General features: G+C 44.2%; 1 protein-coding gene across 2 annotated transcripts; it reads right to left on the bottom strand.

The window, feature by feature from the left end:
- Positions 1-772: 772 nt before the first annotated feature.
- On the bottom strand, positions 773-19,887 carry kdm3b (lysine (K)-specific demethylase 3B). Of its 2 annotated transcripts, XM_072663289.1 has the most exons (25): positions 19,641-19,887; positions 18,112-18,270; positions 17,766-17,879; positions 17,459-17,564; positions 17,156-17,280; positions 16,831-16,899; positions 15,969-16,691; positions 14,524-15,856; positions 14,055-14,262; positions 12,638-12,852; positions 12,394-12,546; positions 11,266-11,373; positions 11,057-11,184; positions 10,561-10,834; positions 9,576-9,829; positions 8,098-8,370; positions 7,701-7,872; positions 6,747-6,837; positions 6,529-6,659; positions 6,029-6,148; positions 5,284-5,307; positions 2,997-3,136; positions 2,415-2,591; positions 1,810-1,944; positions 773-1,700 (listed from the first exon to the last, which is right to left on the bottom strand). In XM_072663289.1, exons 1-25 carry the CDS (start codon positions 19,791-19,793, stop codon positions 1,620-1,622), a joined length of 5,466 nt encoding a protein of 1,821 aa, XP_072519390.1. In that variant the 5' UTR covers positions 19,794-19,887; the 3' UTR covers positions 773-1,619. The 2 variants fall into 2 exon arrangements, with proteins under 2 accessions (XP_072519390.1, XP_072519391.1); XM_072663290.1 differs by lacking the exon at positions 5,284-5,307.
- Positions 19,888-21,548: the final 1,661 nt, after the last annotated feature.

Here is a 21,548-nt window from a genome sequence, read left to right on the forward strand (position 1 = left end):
GGTCCAGAACGTAAAAGTCCAGTCCGGGTTTTTTTTGGGTGCTCACTGCGTGGGCAGCTCCACTGCGGCTGAGGCGCTCAGGTGGTTGGAACAAAACCCTGGGGTGGATTTCTACTTTCCGGACCTGGACTCTGCACCACGGCTTTTCCTAAGCGTGAATCATTAAATAATTGCCAGAAAAGTCTAACTCGTTAAAGGTGAAGTGTTTATTTGATCTTCTGACCAATTCTTTACCTTTTTTGCAGACAGGACTTTTATTTTGTATTAGATTTGCTCACAGAACACAAAATCTGTTTAAGCGCTTAGAAAGCTGTATGTATTTTTCTGGTGCAGGCGGATACATTATTAGAAACCAATGAATTTGCTTTAAATATGTTATTGTTATAATTAATAATACTTTGAAAATAGACTACATGAATGGTCAGATAAACAGTTAGACATTTTCAGTGGAATAACATATATAAAAATTATAATTATTAATTTAGAATTATTTATTTGGCCATATTAGCAAGAGCAACCCAGCCTGATTCAGCCTCCCTCATCAATATCAAGCATCAGAAGGAGACAGACCAAGGCCTTTATATATAAAATACATTATTATTTATTTGGGGGATGCTTTGCATTTTGTTGCCATAAAGCATGTGCCAAATATGTATGAAAGTATCTGGAATAAGCATATGGTTACTTTTGCGTGCCTCACACTTCTTAATGAGGGCATACAAAAAGAAAGACACTCAAAGCAGAAACAGGGGCAATGTAAGAATGACCAACATTTTAAAATGCGTGGTTTATTGCAGTGTTCAAAGAAGGAAGGACCCACAAAAATGTTAATTCAGTAAAGTAGTAAAGAACTGAACACACATTCTTAAGAAATCAGCACTATTTATAAAACAACAGGGCCAAATCCTTTTTTGTAAACTTTATTTTGAAAAATCATACACACTGCTAAGATCAATATATATATTGATACATATTAATGACCAGTAGTCCATAACTGGAATTTCTGATTTTTGAACGACCATTTCTCAAGGTCAGTCTCCCTAGCATTCACCATGAGTGATTCAAATTACTTAAATGGTCTATAAAAAAACAGAAAGAACAAGACGCTTTCATTTTTGATGAAAATACAAACTAAAAATACAAAACTTTGGTCTAGTTCCCTTCAGAACTCATGTCCACCTCTGGCTGAAGAAACCAAACCATTACATGTTGGCTAAAAAAAGAAACCCAGTGCTCACATTTACACTCAGAAGGGGGTAAAGAAGCTTATACCTCTTTAAAAAAATCCATTAGCTTCTTTTTTTTTTTTTTTTTCCTCAACAGTCCAACAAACTTTCCACATAAAAAAAATTGAACAGACATTGACGGTTTAAATACAGAGGAAAGGGTGAAAATGAATTAAGTCGTTTGAAAAAACTATTTTTTTTGTAACACTGATGAAGTGCATCCTTCATCCTAGCCTGAAGCTGAGAGAAGTCTCGAATTGAAGAGCTTGTTCCGTACGCGCACTGGTCCTCTCCAAACCCCTTTATAAGTGCCCCATCAACTCCCCCAGTCTCTCTGTGGGCTCACGGCTACGGCCCGAGCTCAGGTTTAGGGTCAGCCACGGACAGGTGGAACTACGAACGGACAAGCTTCGACTCATGGGCTTTCAGCGTTCCCACGGCATCCTTCACAGCATGGTAGATGATGTTTTTCACCTGGGAAACAACACAAAACACAGACTCAGAGAAATGCATTCGCGAGCAGTCGATACTGATGTCGCTCACCAATACTGGAGTAACGTTTTAACAGATCAGCTGGGAATACCTGTAGCTTGTCCTCGTGATTAGTGTGTGTAGTGGAAAGATGTCGGAACTCCTGTGTCAGTCTGAAGCAGTGCTTTACGTGCTCCGGTGAGACAAAGTCCTCCGCCACCTTAATGCAACTGTACAGGTTGTGAACCTAGATAGAGCAGAAAGCTAAATGAGGAAATCCATTCATCCAAAATCCATTATGGAATGTAGTGGATTATAACATTTATTAACTGTTCAAATTAATGAAATTAAATCTTAATATTAATACCATACCAGATAAAAAAAAATAAAGAAAGAAATCTATTGAATAATTTCCCTGAAGAACTGGGAAGTGACCATGAAGTCAGAGATCTACGCTCCTAGTGTTAAAGTCCCTGGGAACACATTTCTATATATTATTTTTTTTGTATAATACCAATAAGTGAAGCAAAGTAGAAATTAAAATAGCAAAACAAAAATATGAGAAAACGCTCCTCAAAAATTGATTGGTCAGGGTTATGCGGATGCAAGTATGACCATTTTTAGGACTGCCCATTGCACACATAGAGGAGAACAATACTGGGGACTTCGAGAAGATATTCATAAGATATACTTATTAAGCTTGTCCACGATGCTCACCTGATGGGGCGCTCCAGCAGGAATAAACACTGCATCGCCAAGGAACTGCACGATCGACCAGCCCTGCACCCCATACTCCTCATAGAGCCGGCGCCGCAGTACATGGTCCAGATACCAGCTCTGGTCATGGATGGGGTCGTGATCTGGAGGGTTCTCCTGACCCTGCTCTTCTCCCACCTTTAACACAAGAGAATAAGAAAATAATTAATGTGTTAAAAAAAGTCATAAATAAAACCAGTCAATAGTCAGTTTACAAACTGGTTTATGAACATCAGTAAAGACTGCTTGCGCTTTTTTTTTTTTTGGAGGTCAGCAATGCAGTATTTTGTTCACCCCCAATTCTGCAAACTTTCACAAGTGATGCAAACTCTCGACCAACCATTGTTCTCTCTGCTGTTGGTACAGAAACAATCAAGCAGAACGGACTTTGTCCTACACTTTGTAAGATGTGGCGCTACCATCTTGCGGTTTGTCCCATTCTGAAGTGGATAAAACTATGGCCATAAGAACGTGACAGAACCCCAGACCAACACCCCAACGCTTTGAATGCTTGAGTGTTTTGACGTAGCAGTCCAGCCGTACCTTGCGAAGAAGCTCTCGGATTTTCTCCGCATCCTTTGCAGCGTAGATGTGCCAGAGTGCCCCTGGTTTCTCCTTGCCCTCGTACACCCTTCTCTTCGTCATCTCATCCACGTCACCCTCTTCTATGGTGATGGACACCTCTGCGGTCACAACACAGAGCTCATTGAACAAGTATTGTACATTTAAAAAGCCTCCCACAGATGAAGCAAAACAAGTACTTAAGCTGATCTGGGCTGATTTCCTCCAAGACACTGGAGGGACTTCTGCAGTGTAGAGAGCCCGTTTCCCTTTTCTCAGACTAAGCAGAGTCCTGGATTAAACGATTAAACTGAGAATCTCCTTTAGTCCAGAACTGAGGTTAATCTGAGTCCAGAGAAGCCATTAAAACTGAGTCCAGTCGCTAGCAGTGTACTATTTATGTTCTATAAACACTTACACTGGAAAGCTCTACATAGAAAGGTTAAAACTACTGCCAAGATCACATTATTTATTCTAATCTCTAAAGTTAAGGCAGAACCTTGGAAGCAGTACAGAATCATTGCGTACAAACACACAAATCTAGCTAGACACATTTCCCCCAGCATTACATTTCATTAAAAAGTCAGCACTAAATTAAAGCACATGTACAAATAAGAACAGTGATTTTATAAGGATAAATGGGTGAGGAGGAGATTCCGGTACACAACCACCTGACAGTATGGAATATCTAGGCCCGTAGGCCCTTGCCTTCATTTGAAACCCACACCACCACTCATGAAGTGACACTGCTGCTGACTCATTCAGTAACACACAATGCTGGAAGGAGGAAGGGCTGAAAGTGCATGACATCACTCACTCTTGGAGGAACCCCCAGCAGCCAGCTAAGACCGGTATGTTTGTTTGAGCACTGTAAACCATAAAGATCTATGTGGCTAGCCTACTTTGTTCAGTTGTATGATGCAGAGAGCAAGACTGAAACAGACACAGCAAAAAATAAATAAAATTAAAAATTAATAAAAAAAATAAAAAAATAAATCAAGAGTGCCCTTGACCTGACCATTTAGGGTCACACGATCTAGAACTCATTCTATTGCCCCCCCCCAAAACACCAAATAATACAGCGATACTGTCTCAACAGCGCTTTATCAATGTGTACAGTAGGTCTGTCACAATAACTATTTTTTGGACGATCAATTATCCCAGAAATGTTTGTGATAAACCATAAGTATTATTTTAAGACAATTTTATGGCACTGCTAGAATGACAATACAATAGCATAATTTAATGACCCCCTTTTAAAAAGCCTTATTTTATTTTATTAAAAATCAGACACCGGAACTGTAATATCGTTTTGATGTTAAAATGTTTTAAGGTTTAATGTTCAGTGTGTGTTCAGTAAGATGCTGTATCTGAGCGCGCTGGCTACCTAGTGGTGACACGTCAGCGGTGTTGGAGGAGACGAGTGCTAGTCTTCACCCTTGGGTTGGGGGCATGATTGGTAATGGGGGAGTTCACATGAACAGGGATTGGGTATTTTGGGTAAAAAAATTGGGTCAGTTTTGTGCTTTTTTTTGTGCTTTTGTGTCTTTGGATGCGAATGAACCTTCCGCTGACTCGCTCTCTTATATACTAAAACAAACACTCAATTCTTAATACTGTAACAGTTATAGGTCCAGGTCCGGACGTGGACCACACGCTCCTATTGGTGACCTCTGTTCTATGGCATTACTCAAAGAACCCATTGAGGACCTTCATTTTTAAGAGGGTAGGAGGTGTGTGGACAGCAGTTTATTTAGGTAATTTATTATTTACAATAATATGATAAAATCGTATGAGATGACCATGAAGGCCAGAAGGGAACATATAGTTTTTTGTTTGTGTTTTTTGCTAAATCATTAAAAAAAAAAAAAAAAATAGTCTTTTTGATTGCCCTCTTATAATTTCTGAAGTCTAGTGCTGAAACCACATTTAAATTATTTTCCACCCATACGATCATACAATACCACTGGTCCTTGAAATATCAAGTCTGAAATATAAGAGCAGCTCTCATGCCTTCTCCTTCTCGATTTGATTGCAGTCTGCAGGGAACGGTATATTTTAGAGTTAATGAACTGGTGTCCTCAGTGTATAAAAGAGGTGTATGGATTTTTTGTCTACAGTTATCCCTTACACTCACACCAGTACAGTGAATGGCACATGAAGAGGGGTAGAAAGTGATGAGGGGGGTAGACAGAAGAATGAAAGAGGGGTTAGTGTAGAGAAATCATGCCTAAGAGGGGAGACAAATTTTAAATAAAAATGCACAGACCTTTGTATCCAGCGAGGTCTGCTTCTGTGAATGAGAAATGGTGTCAATCAAAAAAAAGCAAAGACCCTGGAGAGCTGAGCTAAGAGCCAGCAGGAGGCCAGGGAGCTAGCAGTTTTTTTTTTGTTGTTTTTTTTTTATTAAATCAGGTGTGACTTTGGGACGTGATGCCCCAGTAAAATATTGTAAATGTCAATGGCAACTTAAATAGGCATTGTGGATATATCAAGGAGTCAGATGTAAACTGAGTGCCTGTGTGTATGCACACTGTTACTGTGGAGAATGTGTACAAGGGTACTAGCTGAGTAACACTGGGACACCTAGTCAGGAACCTAGACTCACAATATAAAAAGTACAATAAGGTTTTGCAGGGCAGTTTGACAGACAGAGCAAAACTATGGGGGGAGGGGGGTAAAGAAAAACACTTAAAAAACAAAGAAAGTAAGATTAATGGGGAAAGCACACAGAAATGGGTTCAGCACAGCTACACAGAGGCAAAATAAATAAATAAATAAAAGCGCTGGTGACCTCAGTCAAGAACACCTGATGAAAATCAAGCACCCACTTTGATGCAGACACCAAGCAACCTTGAACCTACTCTCAAGATGCTGAAAAGTACTATATGTTTATGTTTTACTAAATGTTTTTTCCCAAAAAAAATGGCATTTATAAATAAACAAACAACTAAATAAATTATTACTAAAGTAACAATCAAGATCACGCACATACACGTCTCACAAGTCCTTACCGTTTTCATGGTTACTGTTTCCTTCAGGGATTCCCACGTACACCATCACGTTAACGGCATCGGACACGTCCAGATGCAGGTTAGTTGTGCCAACTTTCCTGTCCTCCGTAGAGATCAGACCTGCAGAGAAAGGAAGAAAGGAAAGAGGGAAGGAAGTGGGAGGGAAGGAAAGCAGGGGGGGGGGGAAGCAATCCATTTAAAACCATATATTTTATAATTAATATTCAGAAGGCCTTGAGCAGTTTTATTTGCACCAAGAGCTAATATATACACAAGTTAGTAATATTATCATCTCTTTTGGTGCAAATAAAACTAATTTAATTTATATATATATATATATATATATATATATATATATATATATATATATATATATATATATATATATATATATACACATACTACAACTAAATAAACAGTATTTTCTCACTCACAGAATGGCTCTCACTGCTGTATATGGAAAAACAATAAAAAAAAAATAGACAATGCGTTTCACTCACCGTACGCATTATACATCTTGGGGCCCAGATCCGGCCGCACAAAGAAGTTGGGAAGACGGGAGGCCAGGTTGAGTCGGCCATCTCTTTTAGTGTACTCAGGTAGAGGCAGATTGTCCATGAGGTCATCGAACCTGGGGACAGCAATTTAGCATGTAAGCACTTTTCTTTTTTTCTCAAAAACCCTGGGCTGTACCTCAGGGAAGAAATAATGAGCGTACCGAGTGGGCATCATGTCTCGGAAGTCTTCCCCTGGAGGCCAGTCTTTGAGTTTCAGTACCATGGGCTGGCCATCTGTACCCTGCAATCGTCCTGCAGAATTCAAAGAAGAGAGATAATGAGGTCCAAGAGACAGTAGGTGTTACAATCCCCTTAATAGTCCCAAGATTTATTCATTAAAAATAAAATGTTATCACAATATTTAAAAGACTTCATCTTAACTAATATTTATATTTAAAATAACAATATTGTCATGCAGACAAAATTCACCTACAGCTTTGCCATGCAGTGTTCGTTAAATGCTGATGATGGCAACGATTTATTCATGAAAGCAAATTGTCTCACAATAACAAAAACGTCCTAAAATCACGATTTTATAAAATATCATAATATTGCCTGTCTACATGGATGTCCTTTAAAAAAAAAAAAAAAAAAAAAAAAAAAAGCGTTCACAGGGTCCACTAGAAAACAAAACTGTATCATTATAAAGAACCTCTTGTTCACTCTCAGGAGCCTTTTTTAATTATTTATTTCTAATATTCTAATATTCATTCTCTAAACAATTTGGAAGCCTAATTACCCCAACCTCCCCCCTCCCCACTGGGAGTGATGTGGGGAGGAAGTGCAATCAACCCACCCCCAAGAGAGCAAGGCCAATTGTGCTCTCTCTGACCCTGACTGACGCTGGCAAGCAGCATGACCTGGGATTTAAACCAGCGATCCTTGGATCATAGTGGTATCTCCTTAGTGCACTGGACCACTTGCAGCCAAGGAGCCCTTTTTTTTTTTTTTTTAGTTCAAAGAACACAAAGCTAACATATTACCTATAACTTTAACAGGGTGCTTATAATACAATTCCCCATGTTTTAACAACCCACATACCAAGATACTTTAGAAAACCAGCAAAACATTTGGGAATAAAACAGCTGCAAACACAAAGATCTCACTACACTCACTGGCGATGACCTGGAAGCCGTCCCAGAAGTCTCGGACCTTGACGTCAGAGATGATGGCACAGTTCCTGCAGTTGACCAGATCCACATCCTGGTCTCCGAACTCCTCGCTGAAGGCTTCTGGCTTCCACAGACCGCTGTTGAGCTTTTTGTGGATGCCCGACACCAGCACCGGCTACATAAAAAGACAGACAGGCATTAAATGGCCATCAAAAACTAATGCTGTAGAGATCTAACATCAACACATTCTCCAGTATGATATTCAGGGCCATAATCAAGACTCAATACTCTGCCCATCACTACATTCAAATACTAATAATTCCTAATACAGGTCACGTCATTTAGGTACTCTGAACCTGCTGTGCTGGCAAACCCGCAAAGACCAATCGTCGCTGCTTACCTGACCCTGTTTCCAACACTCTCTGAAGATCTTCCAGTTGTTGCTGTTGCTGGGGTCCTGCAAGCACAGGAGTCGGCCGTCGCACAGCCAAGAGTGTGAAGTGTGGGGGTCCAGAACACTAAGGCCCATCACCCCTTCCCTGCGCGGGACAGTTCCCAACTCCCCAGTTTCTGCTGAGCCCGAGGTGCGGCGCCCTTCTGCCTTCTTGTTCTCCACCACAGAAGCAATGATGTGATCCAGAATGGTAGGTAAACCTCCCTTCATCTTGTCAGACTGCGAGAAAAGACAGGGGGCACTTTGGTCAGTCTCTTACCCTCTTAAGAGGGCCAGTTACTACTTTTCTAATGGGAATGCAGTACCTGACCAAGTACTGCTTAGCCAGCTACATTCATGAACTTTTAAACTGAACTTTGGGTGTAAACTGAATTTCCTGTCTCTCCTCTGTGGACCACTTTTTAACGGGCCTATGTTGCCATGGTAACTTGCACTACAATGCCCAATTCAGGTTCAGGATTTTTGATCACAAACAGTTCTTTCCCCCTCAGATCTGATCTTTCTAAATTGGTGCTTCCCTCATCTAGGTAAGTGGCTCATTATCTGTCATTAGGTGTGAACTAACCACATCCCCACATCCCACCCCAGTAAACCCACATGGATTAACCATGTTTATCATGAACACCAAACCCAAATTAATCCCAAATGGATCCCTCCTTCCTAGCACACAAATGTTGAGTTCTACACCCCAATAACACAAATGATATGTCCAGCAGGGAGTAAACTGAGTAAATTTCAAATGGTCCATCCCTAGATATATAATGCACTTGAAGTTACTTTCATATATCGTGAACTACGAAGAGTGTAGGAAGCCATTTGAGATTTAGCCTAACTGAACAGCAGAAAAAGCCATCGACAGCGGTTCATTTTTAGAGCGAGATTAAGGTGAAGAAAGGCCAAAAGCATTCAATGTTTTTCAGCATTTACAGGCACGGACGTAAAGTTAGGTCCTGCTGCAATGGGAGCACTGCATGGAGTGCAGCATATTTCGAGTAAAACAGTATTCGGTATGGGAGAGTATTTGGACAGCAGTTTAAAAAACCTTTACGCTGTTGGTGCATTTCGCCTACATTACGAGATACTGTGATAAACATTGCTTATTGTAAGAAATGTCTTTAAATATCATGCTATTCATTTTTTTTCCATATCGCCTAGCTCCAGTCAGAACAATCATTGAGGTGAGACAGACATGAATCAGATGTGCATCAGATCTAGGACCATATAATAAAGTGGCTCGGGTCTAATTTAAATAGGTAAGATGAGAGTCTCCACACGGATCTGCTGCAAAATTGGCTGAACGTATCTAACTACTTACTCTACAAGAATACAGCAAGCACAGCTTTTGACAAATGCTACAAAAGCATTTAGGAGCGCACACATGCAAAAAAAAAAAAAAAAAAAAGGCATGCAGAACTTCCACCTACCCCTGACGAGGAAGAGAACACTGAGGGGAAGGGGACTCCACCATCAGGAGCCTGAGGCAGTTTGCCAGGGCCGGAGTTAAGCAAGTCGCGCAGACTTGTGCCCTCGGCTTTGGGCTGGGCTGGCCCTGAGCCCAGCAGCAGGCTGTTGAAAAGCTTGGGACTCGGGCCTGATGGTTTGGAGAGGGTGCTGAAGGCATCCAGGCCGAAAGGAGTACGGGCTTCACGACCCATCATGGCCCGCAGAGAGCCCGAATCTGAAAAGAGGGAGGAAAAAAGGCTCAATAGGGGGACACCAACAGCTAAAGATCTTTGATTAATACCAGTCAGAGCATCTATAATCAAAGGGGGCATTCAAGAAGATGTGAATGCTTTGGGAATCAGCTATATCAAGCACATCCACCTCTATTCACGGCTGCAGCACCATCTACTCTCAAGTCACGACTAAATTAAAACTACTTCAGGAACATGCATTTTTTGTGCATTTTTACAGCTACTGCATGCATGTTTGAGCAATATAAAAACTATAACATTTAAACAACGTTACGAAACAAGAGGCTGTAATGAATAAATCAAACACAAATATCAGCATATATCATCACTGTCCTGCAAAGAATCTTGCATCTCCATTTTTTACTTTCATAAAGTAAATCTAACAGATGTTTTTTTACAAAGACTTAAAACTACATGATGAATGGACCAATAGAAATGCTCCAAAATCTTTTTACACCGACTCCCTTTAAAAGTCACCATCTCCTGTAAAAGTTTCCATTTTGCACATACAAGGTTTTGCATGACAGTAATGACATCCAACCTAAATTCTGTGGCCGAGTTACATACCAAAGCGCAAAGATCAGATCAGAACAGTATAAACCGATGCTCAATATGAAGGCACACAGTTCAACAAGTCGCCGATACGGGGGCTCAAGTAGTGACTCAAACCATATTAAACCCCAGTTCTATTACACTCCTCTGAACAAGAGCCCACCTTTGGAGTCCTCTTTGGCCTTCTGCGTGGCCAGGTCAGCGAGCCAATGGAGGGCAGAGGAGGGGTTGCCTTTGAGATCCTTGGAGGCAGCTGGCTGGACAGCGACTGGAGGTGTAGCGTTACTGCTGGCGTTGCTAGGCCCTGATGATGTTTCAGTACTGCTTCCCTCTGCAGCAGGTTCCACTTTGATCGTCGCAGACGTTGTGGGATCTCCGTCTGGGCGGGGCGTGGCTGAAGTGGAAGCACCATTCCCCGTACTTGATGCTGCACCGGACTGCAGAAGGGAGAAGACATGGGAGTGGTGGGGGGAAAATGTAGCCGAAGAAAGTTATTTACTGTATCAGCTAGCGGGGAGTACTCAGACCGACTTGTCTATGACATTCTAATCAGACACCACTTCTATTTCTTCATATTTAATCAAGCAATTAAATCAACAAATACTACAATGGATTTGGATAGTCACAACAAAACAACAACAACAAAAAAAAAGTCCTACTTGTGAAAGGCCATTGGGAGCAGTGGGCCGCACTGCAGGTTTGCTGTGTCGACTGGTGCAGGGACAGTTCGCCTTAATTCCCCACTTGCCTCGCGCTGCATGTACCATGTCCCCTATATTATATAGTGCTGCAGAAAAGAAGACACACAAGAAGTTATCCATCACTGCAGAACACAGTATAAACAGGAGAGGGGTGACAAAATGCTTACCTGTGCCAGGTATAATTTGGGTGGGCATGAGGTTCTGGGGTTCATGAGGTTGACCTTTCGCACACTTTAGCCATGAGAAAACTTCATCATCTGAAGAGTCGTCCACCTCTGTGTGAGTAGGGACGGACACACACACACACACACACACACATATATATATATTCAGGAAGGACACAATCAACCATCAAAAGTTAAAACCATGATCTCAGCTGACTGTGGCATTACTGTTGGAGTCACACAAGCTGGTTTGCCCATTTCTAGAACTGCTCTTGGGGTTTTCAGCACAACAGTCTCTAGAGCAAGGGTGGGCAATTCTGGTCCTGGAGAGCCGGATTCCTCCACACGTCTGTGCTTTTCCTGCTCATGCACACCTGATTCCACTTAAGTTAAAAGCCAGGTTTAGCAGGTCTGTTACAACAGGAAAATTGGTAAACTGTACTGGGCTCTGGCCCCTGTTGCCCACCCCGCTTTAAACTTTCTACAGAACTTTTTAACAAAGAAAACAGATCCAGCAAAAAGACAGAAACGCCTTGTTCCTGAAAGAGGCCATCAGAGAATGGCCAGACTGGTTGGAGCTGACAGAAAGGTTACAGTAACTCAGATTACCACTTGGTACAACTGTGGCAAGCAGATGAGCGTGCATGACATGTCCAACTTTGGGGATGATGGGCCTACAACAGCAGAAGACCACATTGGCTTCCACTTTTGTCAGTCAAGGACTGAAAGCTGAAGCTGCAGAGGCTCACCAAAACCAGACAGTTCAGACTGGAGAAGCGTAGCCTGTTCTGATGAAGCTGCATTTCTGCTGAGGCTCACAAATGGTAGGGTCAAAATTTGGCACCAAGAGCATGCATCCATGGACCAAACTGTGGCAACCATCAGGAAGTCGGCTACGTCCAGTATGGCGCACCACGTCACAAAGCAAAAGTATTTGAGTTGTTCGAAAAATTTTGGAAAAATCTGTACAGAAACTCTCAACATGTACCAGAGTACATGAGGCTGTTTTTAAAGAAAAAGGACATTCTACCCAGTAGGAGGTCAGTGTTCCTAATGAAGTGCTCGGAGAGAGTATATACACTCGTAGACAGAGATGGGAAAACAAGCAGTTCAACCATTAGATTTACTCACCATCATGTGGCTGGGTCTTCCGTAGCCGGTAGCAATCCAGACAGACACCGAAGCCACACTTGCGACACACCCAGTGGATGTTGAAGAGCGTCGTCTCGCACACATCACACATCTCCCTCACGCCCCGCACTGCTCGCTTCCACGCCACCTTCTCTGTACCAACACAAAATCAGGGTGTAAAAAGTAGAGTATAGGCGGAGCCAGAATTCTACAGCTGCAATAAGAGGGCAGTGAGGTTCCTTACGATGAGGCTCCACCATCATCATGGCCTCTTTCTCGGACATAACGAGCTGGCAGAACTGGTCGCCGACGTTGGCCAGGATGTACTTGGACGTGTCCAGATCGAGACCTTCCTGTGCATTTTGGGTGGGGAGCCACAGACTCATGGCCATGTTATCACTCTGCTGTGGGCTTAGGAAGCCCTCAACGCGAAGCACGCCCTTCTTCGTGAACGCTAGTCTGGTACGAGGAGAAGGGACACATGATCAGTATGGAAGCTTATGTGAAGACCGTAAAACGAGCTGTTTGGAGAGCACTGTTGAGAATCAGATCAGGGCAGATCCAGACAGGAATCAGACAATACAACTACATGAGAGCATTAGGGATTTAACAATAACCTACCTGTTTTGTATGGCAACATTACTGGTTTTCTCTTAAATGCTAAAACTACAGACAACTGGTATAAAATTGGAGGGTGACGAGACAAGGTCAGCCATAGCATTAACACCACCTCCTTGTTTCTGCCCTCACTGTCCATTTTATCAGCACAACTTACCATATAGAAGCCTTTTCTAAAATTCCAGACTGTAGTCCATCTGTTTCTCTGCACTTAGTTAGCCCTCCTCTTACCCTGTTCTTCAATGCCCAGGACACCTTAGGACCACGACAGAGCAGGTATTATTTGGGTGGTGGGTCATTCTCAGCACTGAAGTGACACTGACTGGTGGTGTGTCAATAGTGTGTGTTGCGTTGATGGTATGAGTGGATCAGACACAGCAGCGCTGCTGGAGTTTAATCACTCGCTCGCTGTCCACACTATTAGACACTCCTACCTAGTTGGTCCACCTTGTAGATGTAAAGTCAGAGACAAAAGCTCATCTGTCTCTGCACAGTTTATGTTGGTCATCCTCTTGTCCTTCATCAGTGCTCACAGGACACTAGTGGCTCAATATTTCTGGTTGGTGGACTATTCTCACTGTCGCAGCACCGATCTACTCGCACCAACGCAACACACACTACTAACACACCACCACCACACCAGTGTCACTGCAGTACTGAATATGACCCTCCACCCAAGTAATACCTGCTCCGATGGTCTTGCAGCGTCGTGACCATTAAAGAACAGGGTGAAAGGAGGCTAACAAGGAGTATGCAGAGAAACAGAGCTGATAGAACAGCCAATGAGTGAAGAAACAGGTAGGTGATCTTATGGCTGATCTGTGTATTTTCATTGTTTCATTGTTTCCTAGCTATCATCATTAGTAGGGGTAGATAGCAGCGTTGTACTTCTGTCTAGTGTTTTCTGCAGACCCCACTGTTCTGATTGCGTAAAAAAAAAAAAAATGCATTCAAGCTAAATTCTAAGTCATTTCTGATCTGGTTTCTCACACTGAATGAGAGACGGTTTACAAAATAATACCACTTCAAGCTTCCAAACTCACCTGCGGAAGTGGAAAAAGCGACAGGCCACGTTGGGGTCGTCATCGTCTGAATCTTGCTCACGGGACTTGCGGTAGCGTTCCAGACGGCACTCCCGGCACTTGTGCAGGTGCGGCGCTACGTTGATACAGGAGCCGTCTTGCAGGAAGGCCTCACCGGACTGCTTCAGCCGCCGCACCTTACTCTGGTCCTTGAGCACTGACTGACCAACTGCAATTTAAAATCAGCCATCTATCACTGGGGCTAACCATGACCCACATTCTTACTTCAATACTACATTCCTTTGACATGCACATGATATCTTATATGATGACTATTTTCAGCATTTCAAAAAATTTAAATGAATTAATAAAATATGCATTAGTACAATAAGCACTAAATGCATTAACACCTTTACGGAAACACAGCAATCTATGCAAAACCAGTAAAGCTGTGTCCAAATTCCAAAACAAGAGTCAACCTGCTGGTTACCTTTGAAGGGTTTGCTCCTTGGCCGGCTTTTAGCAGAAGCCTGGGGCTTAAGTTTGTGCCCATCAGCCCCATCTATAGCAGAAAGCTGGGCGCCAGGCTTCTGGCTCGGTTCTGAGGTATCCTCAGCCTCACTCAGGTCAGACAGGTCACTGTTCGTGCTGGAGTCAGAGTCCCGTTTGTTCGCCTGGCCGCGCTCATCCAGGGAGAACTTCTGAGACGTCTGGTCGAAGGACACAGAGGCACTCTGGCCCTCAGAGTTCACACAAGCTCCAGCTCCACCCTCTGAGCCCTCTTTGTTGGGTTTGAGCACCTGTTGCCCATCTTGGGACATAAAAGAAGCAGGAGAAGAGGAAGAAGATGATGATGACGATGATGATGATGATGATCCGACAAACTGGGAAGATAGCATTCCCTTGGGAGGTTCGGCCATGGTGAATAAATTTGGCTGGCTATCAGACGCAGGTGGATCTTGGCTAAGAATACCAGAACCACTTGCAGGCAAAGGAGCGGACACGGACGAGGGCGGTTTTGAGGCGGACAATCCACTGAATGGACCGTGTGAGACAGCACCACTGTAAGAGAGAAATGGATTGGGCTCCTTTGAGGACTGCAGAAACAGGTTCTCGTGAGTTTCTTTAACTTTGCCGCCCGAGAGCAAACCAAAACCGCCACCGGGGATAGCACTACCGGTGTTTCTCATCCCACCACCAGCACCACTAAGTCCAGCGGACCCCGGACCCAAGGAGGTCCCAAGCCCTACAGAAGGTTTGGGAATGTCCGCTGAACCTACAGCAGGGTTGTTTCCAATAGCCGTGGGGAAACCAGTGGCCAGTTTTCCTAGCGTGTCTCCTCCTGCTCCAAAAGGCTTGGTCATTAGAATTCCATTACCTGCTGGCTTGGCATCAGGCACTTTGGGCTGCTCCTTCATTGACACCAAGCTGCCAGGGGGTGCTGAACCAAAGAGTCCTGCAGATGCAGAAGCCACAACTGCCTTTTTGAGGCCCTCCGAGGGAGCGGCAGCCTTGAACAAGCTTGGCGGCTCTTTGCTCAGGCACTCAGACAAGGCTGTAAAGTAGTTACTGTCCTTTGTCTGGCCCGGAGTGATGCTCGGGCTTTGAGCTTGTGTCTGGGACATGCACTGGAAGAATAAGTTCTGCGATGGATCAGATGCCTGCTGCTGAGGTTCTTTTGAGTTGGCAAAATAAAATCCAAAGGGCTTGTTCTCCTGGGAAGACCCATTTGTCTGTGCAGGAACATCACCAAATACGGCACCGCTGGACTGCTTAGGCTGTGAAGGGCTGAATCCTGCAGCGAGAGTGGCGGTCTTGGGTGTCTGAAACATAAACAATCCTTAAAATAAACATTTCAAAATAATCTAAAACACTAAAAAAAGGAACATGCCAAGATGTGGCTGATAAACACAACATGATTATCTACTGGCTTACTTGGTTTGCTTCTGGGGAAGCACCCCAAACAGGAGCCTTCTGGCTGAGGTCTGAGGGTGCAGAAAGGATCACACTGGGAGCGTTGTCCTGGGAAGGTGAGGAGATTGTGACCGGGCCTGGAGACACCAGAGCAGCAGTTTTTGGATATCCTAAAAGGACACCATCCTCCCTCTCCGCTGTTGGGGAGGACTTGGGAGCAGGCGTTCCAGGCACCAAGTTGGGCATCTGTCCCAAAGATGGAAAGGTGTTGGAAAAAGCAGAAGGAGCAGGCTTCAGCGGTGGCGGCGTCGGGGTGGATGCGGGAAGCACTGCAGATGCAAGAGGTCCCATCTTATCTTGGCTCTGGGAGGCATTACCATTCTCCTTAACGAAACCGACAGGTCTACCACTGGAATGATCCTGCTGAGAGGAAGTGCTACTAGCCGAGCCTTGGCTGACCGCATCTCCTACCTCTGGGCTAGTGTTGGAGCTTCCCCTCCCAGATACTACTCCCACTGCATCCTTTCCCTCTACCGCTCCCGCAGAGGGCGTCTCGCCTCCCCTCGTTACCATAGACTCGCAGTCTTTGCCAGAACTGCTGCCATTCTGGCCGTCTGCATCGCCCTCCCTGGCTCCTTTGAAGCGCTTGAGCGTTATGTCCTCATCATCTTCGGATGCTGTACGCCGCCGCCGTCCACCCTCACCTTTCCCTCCATCCATCTCTTTCCTTCGCCGATCCTGGCTCTGCAGAACATCACAAAGAATCACAACAAGCACAAGAAATCAGTCAGTTAGCAGTCGCACAGGGGGAGTATTACGTGAATCAGAATATTACCAATACAATTCAAGCATCACATAAGCAGACAAAGGGACTTGGGTGTACCTCGTCTACAGAATCCATAGCAAGCATTACATGAATGACACGGGGATCAACCACCTGAGTCTCTTCACCCTGTAGAAGGAAAAGAGAATGTGTGAGAATGAGAAAGTGCCTTGACATGAAACCAAATCCATTCCCAGCAGACAGCAATTCATACTGATGGGTATCAGATATCGAACAGAAAAACAAAAGAACAGGTCTGATCTTATCCTGCAACAAATATTGCCAGAAATAGCTGAGTTTACTCTGTGGGACATGATGTTAGCTACACATTTTGTCTGTGGGGTAGAAGAGTGTTTAAGTAGTCTTAGATGCTTCGAAAACAAACCTGATCCATCGTAATCTCCATAATATGGGAAACAGGATCGTGCTGCGAAACAAGCCCAAACGCCCATGACTCCTCAAACTCCGGCTGGTATACCTGCACCCTCCGACCCTGAATGGTGTAGGGTCCTGTCCAACCAAGAAGACAGAAACAGTGAGAAATTCACCTACTATACTAGATTGTAGCGTGTGCAGAAGGCGTTTCCAGTACAGTGAAGCCAGACATTTGCATTCATGCATACAGCTCCTCAAGGTAACGTCCGGAAAGGTTCTGGGTTACCATGCATGAGACATGAAAGAAACCAACCTTTTCGTAGAATTTCCTGCAGTTCAGAGTCCCGGTGCCAGCTGCTGACGGCGGCATGGAGGGCCGGCTGCTCCTGCAGCAGGGTGTGTCTTACATCTTTCTCAGCCTGCAGAGAAACACAGGGTCTGACCTTGAACACCAGTCTAATGTTTACATGCTTCTTATAGCAACTCTGACCAAAACTGAGTTATGCAAAAGATAGTGACACTGAGCCCCAAGTTAAGACTACTAATGACTATATTGCAGGCAGCTGCCAGACTTCAGCTGTTGATCAAACACAGACTGATCTTTCATTTGATAATCTTACCTCGAATCTCTGCAACGAGCTTCCATTGGTGAGGAACTCCAGCTTTCTGGTTCCGAAGAACTCTACAGGAGCCAGCGATCCCAACCCCACACGATCCACAAGCGGCTGGAACACCTGATAGGAACATGTTTCAGCCTTTTACACAACACTGAGTGAAACGCAGTGCAAACTGTTGTAAGAGACATGCAACAAATAGAAACAAACAAAACACAGGCACACTTTCACTTCGCAGACGAGCTCCGACACACGGCACGATTTACCTGACTAAGGTGCTAAAGCACCTCAAAATGACACGTGCATGGGCTGTGCTAAGGACACAAACACACAAGGCCTGGCCTGCACTCACCAGGGCCGGCCAGTGGCTGGCAGATGTTCCCCCAGCGGTGGACTCACTTCGGGGGGCCCAGACAATAGCGCTCTCCATCAGAGCCGCTCGTACCTCCTCCCCATACACCTGCACCCAGGAGCGCTGCCGCCGTGGTCTGTCCTCAAACTCCAGGAACACCTATAAATCATACAAAACATACTGAGGTTAAGAAATGAATAATAATAAAAAAACATTTAAAATATTTAGGCCTAGACAGTAATCAACAGAGCATGTGAAGTCCATTTCCCTCATATCCTCCAAACGGGAGGACATTTGGAGTCTTTGTGAATTTGATGGCATGGACAAGTTCAAGAACAGATATTGATTATTATTATTATTTTAAATTAAGGCATAATTAATCCCTTAATAGGGCTAAACTTTGAGCTTTTCAGGATATTCACATGAACTGTTGCACTGTATCCACACAATGCCTGCAAGTACACCCATTAACCTAGCTAGCATACACAAACGTCTCAAACTAATAAAATAAACATCACCATCATAGCTGGAAGTTGTTTAATACATATTATTTGAAGATTAACACTAATATTAATATCCTCACTGTAAGGTGCGTCTGCTCAGCTTAGTATTTAGCACTAGCCAGCTAGCTCTGGGAGCTAACTAGCTAGCAAGCTTACAGTCCGCACAGTTAGCTAGTTATCTAGCGGACCTGAAGTTCAGACTATTTAGACATTAAAGCCTCCAGATACCATCAAATAAAGCGCAGACTACATTCAGCATGGTGCTTCGTTAGTGGACAGACGTTTGCTGAGTTGCAAAAGGGGTTTATTTGTGTCTTAATGCTGGTAGTTGAGGCCTGTGGTGGTGGTAGTCGGTCCACAGCTTAACGTTAGCTAGCTAGCTCGCTATGCTATCTAGCTAATAACGTATAGGCTAGCTATAGCTAATAGTCGAGTGCAGGAATTATGGGCTTATAGGGCTTATAAGTGCAGTTATGCGCAGATTTGGGCTTTGGTGCAGTTATAGAAGTGCAGCTACGTGCTAATTTAGCTAGCTAGGCAGCTATAGCTCATAACTGAGCAGTGCTGGCTGTGGGTTCACTGATCAATGACTGTCAGCCTCCTCCTGCTGCACCTCCTCCTGCTGCACCTCCTGCTGCTCCTGCTGTTGTTGTTAACTTACCCTTACCCTCCCACCCAAACTCCATTCTTTCCATTTCTGCTCATAACTCTTGTATAACCTCTGTGTTGTTCATTTTTATTACCCATGCATTTTCCTTTAGCTATTATATCCCTGGTGTTTCATTTCCTACCCAAGTTCAAGTAGCTATACCCCTACGCGCGTCCCCCTAACCCCTGGGTCGGCATTTCTTCCCCGGGCTCTTGGCGTTCCTAGCTAGTCCCCCCCTGGAGCTCTTCGTCTCTGACCTCCCATACTCCTATTCTCCATTTCTTACCCCTACCTTCCTAGATACCTTCCTACCTTTCATTCATAACCCCATGCCCCCTACTCCCTCCGCGTCTCATAACCCCCCCTCCATTCCTTACCTCGACCCCCGGGCTCGCCAGGCCGATAACGCTGACCGCCCGCACGGTCCCCCGCAGCCAGGCGGCTTGGCCCACGTCGCTGGCCGCAGAAGGAGCTCCATCGCTGGGGAGCAGCAGCAGTCGCTTCCCGATCAGACCGAGAGAGTCGCCCATGTTTACAGGGCCACCATGAAGATACACTTCCTTCCTCCCTTCAGAACTGCGCTGAAATGAGCTGGAGAGACCGCGGCAATGCCCTAAAAATGTGCCAAAAGCGCAAACACTGGCTCCCAACAGACGCCTGGTTACACGCGCATAGACGCCCCGTCTGCTGGAGGGGGTGATTTGTGCGCTCCGGAGCGATTTTACGCCACCTTTTAGCAGGAGACTGAAATGTTATTGTTCTTGCTATGGCCTCTTCTCCGCGTCCGCCATTTAGACTCTCAGTAACCAAACGCACTCCTCGTACACACTGCGGGCTGGAGCTCCTCACCGAGCCCTGAAATGTAAGAGCGACCTCTGCCGAGCACTTCATCAACTGCAGCTGTAATGGGCAGCTCTGTACAGCACTACGTTTGGGTGGCAAGTTAGAAATATTAGGGAGTTCAGAGGAAATGGATGGGTGTATATAACACTCATTATTATTATTATTATTATTATTATTAATAATAATAATAATAATCAATGACTGCATATGAATACGTGGCCACAACCCAGCTTAGAAAGCCGGGGTCAGGGCGCAGGGTCAGCTATGCCACACCACTCTTGGTGCTGAAAGGGTTAAGGGCATTGCTTAGGAGCCCGCCCTGCCCTGTGTGACCCACTGCAGGGTCATTCTCAAGACACAGCCTCAAGCGCAATGTCCATGGACCTATGTTACAACAAAAGCTATTCCTTCTTCTACAGTTTTTTTTTTTCCTGTTTTTAGCATTTCTTAACTTTTCCTCCAATTTATTAATTTTCAGTTCTCACCCAGTGACTAGGACCACCTCAGACAGACGGCATACTGGGCAGAGCCTCAGAAATGATTAATGATGGTTATAAGAGAAAGATCTCACAACGCACAATGCAGCACCTCATGCTGTGTAGGCTGATCAGAGTGCCCATGCTAACCCCTGTCCACCGTCATAAGTGCTATCTAGACATGGAAGAAGGTCACCTGGACTGATGAGGCTGGATTTTTTACTTTTACATCACTTGGATGACTGGGTACATGTGTGGGCTGATGTGACATCATCATTATGGGTTTAATTCCTATCCTATAATCCCAGTGTTGTTACTATGCCTCCATATAAATGCCTGTTCTTTGGTTGGTTGGTTGGGAGGGCCTACCCAAAACTTAAGGGGGGGTCAGACAATGCAAATTCTAGCACCAAGCTATTTCACCTTTTACATTATTTTTTAATGAAACCATGACACTACAAAGCTCAAACCTTTTGTTGCAGAGAGTAGAAAATAAAAAAGAAATATATTAGGAGTGTATATTGATTTTTATGTTGAATTAAAGGCAACCTAGGGCACACATAGGGCCATACAGTGACAGAAGGGGCACGCTGCTGTACTGGTCTTATTAACATTAGTCATCTGTCATTCAAAGAGGGTATGGGTTCCCAAGTCGACGCCCATGTGGGCTGTACAATAACTGTCCCACTCAAACTGAAGGCAACCTAGGAAGTCATTTGTGCTTTTAAGCAGATAATAAACATAACGCAACATACTTCAGCATATAGAAGTGTATGAATCCTCTACATGGTGACATGGTGGTTGTTTTTAATAAGGCTTGATCACAAGATTATTTAAATATATTATCTTGTGGCCACACAATATTAAAAAAAACAACCACCATGTCACCTCAGGGGCTCTGTAGAACCGCAAATAAGCAGTAGCCTAGTACTCCCAGCACACACTTCAGGTCTAAGAAATTTTACT

Source organism: Salminus brasiliensis, chromosome 19, assembly GCF_030463535.1.
Source record: "Salminus brasiliensis chromosome 19, fSalBra1.hap2, whole genome shotgun sequence".
Classification (NCBI taxonomy): domain Eukaryota; kingdom Metazoa; phylum Chordata; class Actinopteri; order Characiformes; family Bryconidae; genus Salminus; species Salminus brasiliensis.

What these genes read in the sequence shown, in the direction of transcription:
- kdm3b (XM_072663289.1), bottom strand. Translation starts at nt 19,793, where the DNA reads ATGGGCGACTCTCTCGGTCTGATCGGGAAGCGACTGCTGCTGCTCCCC. An exon ending in CCAGCCACTGGCCGGCCCTG is followed by an intron (nt 17,880 to 18,111) that starts GTGAGTGCAGGC and finishes TGTTCCTATCAG; the next exon opens with GTGTTCCAGCCGCTTGTGGA. An exon ending in GATGATGGTGGAGCCTCATC is followed by an intron (nt 12,547 to 12,637) that starts GTAAGGAACCTC and finishes GTGTTGGTACAG; the next exon opens with AGAAGGTGGCGTGGAAGCGA.